This window comes from Glycine max, chromosome 1, assembly GCF_000004515.6.
Source record: "Glycine max cultivar Williams 82 chromosome 1, Glycine_max_v4.0, whole genome shotgun sequence".
Taxonomy (NCBI): domain Eukaryota; kingdom Viridiplantae; phylum Streptophyta; class Magnoliopsida; order Fabales; family Fabaceae; genus Glycine; species Glycine max.
Genome location: NC_016088.4, coordinates 1,131,300 through 1,139,132, shown reverse-complemented (window position 1 = coordinate 1,139,132; position 7,833 = coordinate 1,131,300). Strand labels below are relative to the sequence as shown.

General features: G+C 33.6%; 1 protein-coding gene across 2 annotated transcripts; it reads right to left on the bottom strand.

Moving 5' to 3' along the window:
• Positions 1 to 960: 960 nt before the first annotated feature.
• LOC100804442 (pentatricopeptide repeat-containing protein At1g31920) lies at positions 961 to 4,349 on the bottom strand. Of its 2 annotated transcripts, XM_006572885.4 has the most exons (3): positions 4,017 to 4,349; positions 1,402 to 3,892; positions 961 to 1,117 (listed from the first exon to the last, which is right to left on the bottom strand). In XM_006572885.4, the coding sequence occupies exon 2, from the start codon at positions 3,849 to 3,851 to the stop codon at positions 2,034 to 2,036; it is 1,818 nt and encodes a 605-aa protein (XP_006572948.1). In that variant the 5' UTR covers positions 3,852 to 3,892; positions 4,017 to 4,349; the 3' UTR covers positions 961 to 1,117; positions 1,402 to 2,033. The 2 variants fall into 2 exon arrangements, with proteins under 2 accessions (XP_006572948.1, XP_040874285.1); XM_041018351.1 differs by having other exon boundaries at positions 1,402 to 4,254.
• Positions 4,350 to 7,833: the final 3,484 nt, after the last annotated feature.

Here is a 7,833-nt window from a genome sequence, read left to right as displayed (position 1 = left end):
TAATTTGCTGCTCTCATAAATAAAAAAATAAATAAAACAAATTAATGCCAAAGCTCTTAACTTAAGGAATTTGTGAGTTGATTGAGAGAAGCAAATACGTCATTTACTACAAATCCACCACTTGTCTTTTTTTGTGGTGAGGTGTACTATAAAACACGATTTGCAAGGATGAATAATGTTCATCTTGAAACATTGGATCTTTGGGAGGAAAAAGAATAAAAAGTTTATGAACTACCTGCCAATCTTAGAATGACTAAGCTCATGAATCACAAACTTCAACTAAATGTTAACTCTGGTGTGCTTCATCCACCTTTGTAGTAAATCTAAGCTTGAAACCAAACTTCACAGTGGTATGAGTAACTGATTGACTGATGCACACATATAACCATTGACACAGAAGCAACTTCATTATTTCGCAGGGATTATACTGGATATCTCTGGTTTCAAATGATACAAACACCACGTTGCCAATGTTTAAGTCTGGTGTGCTTCATCCAAACTTGAAACCAAATGGCATTTGAAATAATTGTATTATTAATATGAGAACAACTTCGCATTTGAAATAATTGTATTATTAATATGAGAACAACTTCGCATTTGAAATAATTGTATTATTAATATATGAGAACAACTTCGCAGTGGTATGATTAACTGATTGACTGATGCAGACATATAACCATTGACACAGAAGCAACTTCATTATTTTTAATAATATCAATGTTTGATACCAGGATAGCTTTTGGCACATTGGAATCCCTCCTTCAATTTACGAATTTAATGATTTCACAGGGAGCATAATTTCACTAATTTTACTACGAATAGCCACAAAGCAATTAACACAGCAAAGCTCCCGAAATGAAAATTGATAGCAATTTACTACAGCTTGTTCTTACACATCTTGCACATCAACAAACTCATTAAATAGATAGCAAAAGATTCCCCTGTTGATGACTTGTAAAATCCCCAAAGATTCAATAGATTAATTCACAAAACAATTATATAGAAAATTTAACTCCTTCATCATCAGTTGAAGTTCCTTTAAAGACCACAAGTTTTCCCTTCTGTTCTAATAGTTTCAGTGCACGATTCAAAATAGTTCGATCTATTCCATGAAGATCTGCAGAATATAAAATAGAATGAGAGCCAAATTCAGTCAAAACAATTCCAAAGCCATATTTCTTTAACTCATCCTAATTAATCTTCCTATAACTTTTAGCTCATCCTAATTAATCTTTAAGCTACAGGTATTGTTCCAATCTCCATTCTATTAACCTGGAATTAAACTAGAGAAGGGTTGTTCAAGCACCATATTTCTTTAGCATAAATATTATGGTGGTTCACAAGTGTGCTGCTGATTTTCAAGTTCAGAAGGGAATAAGTCTACTTTATGAGTCTTTTTACCTCATTAAATAGAGGAAGCCACATCCAAGGACACTATTTTCTGATTTATCAAACATCCACATCAGTCTGAAAACACAATTCACATGAAGAAGACAATACGTCTTCTGTTCTGTTTAAAAAAAAATCTTTTAATTTCAAAAACTTCAAAAGGGGGGAGGGAGTGATTTAAAAAGGAAAACAATAAACCATTCAGATTCAACTTAAATCAAATGTTAAGACTATTTTACCGTTGTTCAACAAAATATTTCATTATAGGTCACTAATGGTGAAATATTAAGACAACAACGAATCACAAAATTGAAACTAACTAAAAACTGTTACGTTATCAAATTTATCAATTTGCTGACATCTTCGCTTATTCTTACTCTGATGTGCCTACAATTTCTATAACAAGTAGTATATGTTAAACAATACCATAACCAAAACCTATTTTCTTGTCTTGCTTGTGTGCTATAGATAGCAATATCATTGGTAGAAAAAGATGCTCCATATACCACAATGTCCAATCTTATTTCAAGTAGTTGTCTATTTACTGCAATATATATAACTAACAAATATGTGTGGGAAATGTGAAGACAGGAAAAAAAATACTACCCCTACAAAGAACCCTTTATGCATAAATGTCATGAAATTCACCAATAATCTTTACATGAGCAAGTTCCATCTTTAAAATGGTGGAAGCGATTACTGTCTCTCACAGTAATTTCCCGTTCATAGATCACGGAAATGAACTTAGTGTAAGTATGACAGTCATTACACATCCTAAGATTTCTTGATATTCTTACGGGAGATCCCTCCGATGTCTGTATTAGTGCAAAAGCAATTGCCAACTTCTGACTATGATGTTTCAGTCTCTGCCTCTTTTCATCTTCATCCACATCAAGCAACACCTGTGACATGTCTGGTGTATAGCCTTCAAATTTCAACTGCCATTCCATTTGTTGAATCATATCATAGATGGTTTCACATTGTGGTTGAGACTTGTCCTGCGAAACAAACTTGTATACATTCCTATTTGCTTCAACCAAACTGAACCCAGGTGTTTGCACCAAGTTTTTTTCAACCATTTCTGTTCTGATCCTGGCTACATTAGCCCATTTTTGAGCCCTTGCATACATATTTGCTAGCACCAAATAGTCCCCGGGATTGTGTTTATTCAACTTGAAAATATTATCAGCTGCAATCTCCCCTATTTCCAAGTTATGGTGAACCTTACAAGCACTAAGAAGGCTCCTCCAAACCACATCATTAGGCTTAATTGGCATGCTTTTTATGAGGTCATAGGCTTCCTTTAGCATCCCAGCTCTCCCCATAAGATCCACCATACAACCATAGTGCTGAATTGTTGGTTTAATCATATGCTCAAATTGCATGCGGTTGAAACATTGAAAACCCTCTTTGACAAGACCAGCATGACTGCAAGCACTTAACACACCCACATAGACAACATCATCTGGTGTCAAACCTTCCTCCAGCATGTCAGAGAAAACTCTTAGAGCTTCCCTACCGCGCCCATGAATGGCAAGCCCCGCAATCATTACAGTGTAAGAATATCTATTCTTATGAGCCATATTTTGGAACACACAAAGCCCTTTCTCAAGGCTCCCACACTTGACATACATATCAATTAATGAAGTCTTCACAACAACATTGAGTTCACTGATGTTCCTCAACAAGATCCCATGTATGCACCTTCCAAGATTAGGAGACCCCAAATGAGTGCAAGCAGAAAGTGCACTAACCAGAATGCTCTCTTCAGCCCTATGGCGCCCCTCCCTGCTCATGTCCCCAAGAAGCATCAAGCACTCATGCCACATCTCCACACTAGCATGAGCACCAATGATGGAACTCCACGAAGCCACACTCTTTTCATCCATTTGCTCAAACACAACACCAGCATGCTCTATTGCCCCACACTTGCCATACATGCTGATCAAGCCATTTTGCACAAAGACATCAACCTCAAGACCTGCATTAAAAACATGAGCATGAATTTGCACTCCTTCCTTGAGAGCAACTAATAGAGAGCATGCCTTGAGCACAAACGGGTAGGTGAAGTTGTCAGGTTCAATTCCTCTTTCAAGCATCTCAACATAAAGCAACAAAGCTTCTTCTAGATCCATGCTATTGACATTTCCTCTAATCATGGTATTGTACTCAAAGCTACCAGGTTCCTCAATCTGCCTGAAGATTGAGCAAGCATACTCCATGCTGCCCCATCTAGATAGAGCACAAGAGGCAACAAGATTGCTGCCACAGAAAGAATCATAGAAGAGACCCAATTTTAGAATATGGGCATGTACTTTCTTGAATTCTTCCATGCTCTTGCATCTCTTGAGCAAAGACAACCATCCCTGCTCATTGAACTTTGCATTCAATTCAGAGCTTTGGAGTGGACTATTTGGCAGTGACAAAAGATGGGATTGGCAAAGGACAGATGTCCCACTCATTCTTCCATCCACACCATGTTAAACCAACAAGCTAAGCTAAGCTAAACATAAAAATAGCATACCGCCCATTATCAAGTCCAGGAGATAATATTGATGAAACTCTCAATGTAAGTAAGAATTAACTCAAAATTAGAATATAGAAACTGAGAAGAGATAGTTATGCACCAGAAAAAAGATGAACTCTATGATCCATGATGCAAGGAAAGTTTATCAGATGGTTGCAGAGTATTTGGCAAGTGTGCATGAAGTTGGGGTGTAGTGATCCCAGTTACTGAAATGGCAACGGAAAAAACTGTGCGAAGCATTGGTGGTGTGGTTTTGGGGGTTGACAGCGAAAAAATAGCTCAAAATGAGTATTTAATTATAAGTTGCAGCCTTGCAGGAGACGACTCATTGCTCAACAATAGTCCATCATTGGGCGTTGACACTATTAATACTGTGTCAAGAATATGTCCTAGTAATTAACTAAAAAAAGTTATGGCAGTTTGTTTGTTAGTTAAAAAGTTGAAGAGCACGCTGCTGAGTGTTGTATTGCTAGGTGATGTACTTCTAGGTAGAGCGGTCAAAATGGGTTCCAGGACCAGAGGTGGATCAGGTTCAACTTTTTTAAAAAAAATCGGTATCGGTAACTTTTCAGCCCGGCCCACTTAGTCCGTGGGTTAGGTGGGCTCAACCCATGGATTTGTGGGCCAGCTGGTCAACCCACCAAATTTAAATAATATATTATTTTATTTTTTATTATTATAAATTTATAATGGTTAAGAAATTAAATTTTTATTTTGTAGCTAGAACCCAATTGGCAATTCACATTCAGCAATAGAGCAAGTCCAAACAATAACAAAGCCCAATTGAATTAGTAATTGTTAATTTGTTAATGATCCATATAATGTTAGTCTTTTCTTTTGTTTAATTATTTAATTGTTTTATGATTCAATTTATTTAATTTAATTTTTCTCTTATATTGTCATAGGAATATATCAATTATGTGAGCCAAAATGTTAAAGTTAATGACAAGTCTGAACTAGATCTCTATTTGGATGAGACACCGCTTGAGCCAAAGTTTTTTCCTAAGTTGGATATTTTGAGTTATTGGAAGGACCGCCAAGAATGTTATCCAAATCTTTGTAAATTGGCATGTGAGGTGTTAAGCATTCCTATAACAACTGTTGCTAGTGAATCGTGCTAAACAAGTATCGTGCTAGTCTTCTTCCTTCCAATGTTCAAGCACTAATTTTAACTCAAAATTGGATAAATGGTTTTGAAGATATTGGTAATTTACATTTCTTTTTCCATAATTTTTAGTTTGTTATTGGTGTGTTGTTTTATTTATTTGACTTATTAATGATATTATTTTTTTTTTGTATTTGTAGATGAAATTAATTGTGATATTGAGAAAGAAGAGAAAGTTGTTCTGGATTTCACAGTCCATAACTCTAATGTTTAATTTCAATAGTTTAGAAGTTTATTTTTTATGACATTTAAATTTCAATTATCTTAATGTTGAATGTTTATTTTGAAGACTTTAATCACTTTAATATTGAATGTTTGGATTTGATTTAGTTTGGTTTTTATATTAGATTTTATTTTAAGTTGCTTGAAATAATTTATTTTTTTACAAAAAAAAAAGACAGAAAAGTGGGCCAGCCTGCATAACCCACCAACCCGTGGTGGCCCGGGCCGAGCTGGCATTTTGTTAGCCCACATAAAAGTGGGCCGAGCTGGACTAGCCCACTTTTATCTCAACCCGTTGCGGGTCAGCCCATGTGGACCGGACTGACCCATTTTGACAACTCTACCTCTAGGTGGAGGAGGTGTGATTGTGATCGTGAATTTTTTTAAGTATTAATTTACATAAAATATAATTTCTATTTAAATTTCTAATATTTACAAAACTATATATATATATATATATATATACTAGCTAGTTTTCTATTATTTATGTGGAATGTCTTATTGTTAATTTTTTTTATTTAACTCTCTAAATTAATTCAACAAATCTGTATGAGTTGAAGATTCACCACTTCTCGATGAAAGGATGAAGATATATAAAATTCTACAAGAAATTAATTTCTGCTAAAAAATTCCCACCCACACAGAGCGACTTAAAAGGGTCATCTCAAACACAAAAGGAAAAATCTTCACTCTTCACGTTGCAAGAATTCGTCCGCAGCCACATGAAAATCGAAAAGGCAAACCATCTAAGGGATAAGTATCAATCTAACTCTCAATACTTTTCAAGTCTTCAATTCGCATTGCTGACTTAGTTTAGTCTATTCGTCCCTCCTTCTGGATAGATTTTAGGAAAATGTGAGGAAAGAAGTTGATGAAAAATAAGTCTCAAGAAAGGAAACAAATTAAAAGTCAACAAACCAAAGCGAAGCTTTAGAAGAATAAAGTATCGTGTTTGTAGCAACTAGCAAGTGGATATTTAAAAGGACACTTAGACACGACGCTTATCTAGAAAAGTTCAAGCCAGATTAACTAAAGGTTTCACTAAAAAAAATGGTGTAGATTTATTTTATACCTGTTCACTAGCTAGTTACAAAAATATATCATACATAATTTAATTAACTATACATTAAGTGGATGTAAAAACAATCTTTTTTTAAGGGAAGTAATTTACTAGAGACAACCTAAAGGGTTTTAATATCTAGTCAAGAACATTAAGTTTGCGAACTACAATTAATGGTGGTCTACTATAAAATCTTGTTTTCAAGCAGTGATTTTTCTATTATTATTATTCATGACTCATTACTAACTTGACCCGGTCCAAAATTAATTTTTATGAATTTTGGGTTTAAAAATGAGGCTTTATTTAGTTTGAGGGCGGGTTCAGGTCTTTGAGTCGTCAATAGGCCTACTTAGTCTAGTGTCATATTCTTTTAAAATGTATAATTTTTTAAATAATTATATATTAATTATAATATTTCTTGATTTGATAAGAAAAATATTTTATATAATATAATATTATAATTACATTGATGTTGTTAATTTATCTTAATATATATATATATATATATATATATATATATATATATAATAAACTATATCTTAATAATAATTTTATGCTTCTTCAGTTCTATAATTTTTTGGTTATATCTTTAGTTCTATAATTTTACTATATATAATTATTAAAATTGATGTATATATCAAGAAATCAAATTAACCCAGCTTTATTTCAAATATTATCAGATTGAGGAATGCTAGTAAGAGATTCTAACAGTACACTTGTTTAATATTCTAGTGAGAGAGCATGCACCCACAATTAATGGAAATCTGAAATACAATAAAAAAATTTATTACTTTTTTAATTTATTGTTTTTAAAATAAATTTGCACTTTAAAAATTGAGAGCACGTACATTAGTTATTTCTTTCGTGCTATTGGTGTGATGCATTCCTTCTTACTGAATAGCAGTACTCTAGAATAAATCAGAAGCGTTGTCACTCTTTCAATCCACTTGCACAACTTGTGTTAGACGTATCACCATTCACCAATATAATGCACCACGATTGCACCAACACATGGCAACATTTTTTTTTATCTCTTTCTATTCATCTCCTTTTATCTCATCACTCTTTTATATTTCCTTTCTATCTCTCATAATCCTTAAAATTCGATTTAATTAGAAGGAAAAAAAAAACATCTCATGCAGGAAGATTTTGAAATCAACCCAAAACAAGTAACTCACTATATAGTCATATATCGGTGTGTACCTCTTAATATTTGATAGGTATCTCAGTTTGACTTAGTTAGGTGGAGTCTATTATAATTTTACACTACTAGTTGGCTAGTTGTGGCAATGTATAAGAATTTTCAACTGATAAGTTCAATAATTCTCTGTATAGCAAGGTTGGACGTGCACAACTTGTGCTATGTCCTTACTTTTTTAATTAGTAAAAAAATATTCTCACTTTGGCTTTTAAAAAAGAACACTTGCGTCAACGTCTACGAAATATTCTCTATATATCTTGTTTCTTTCT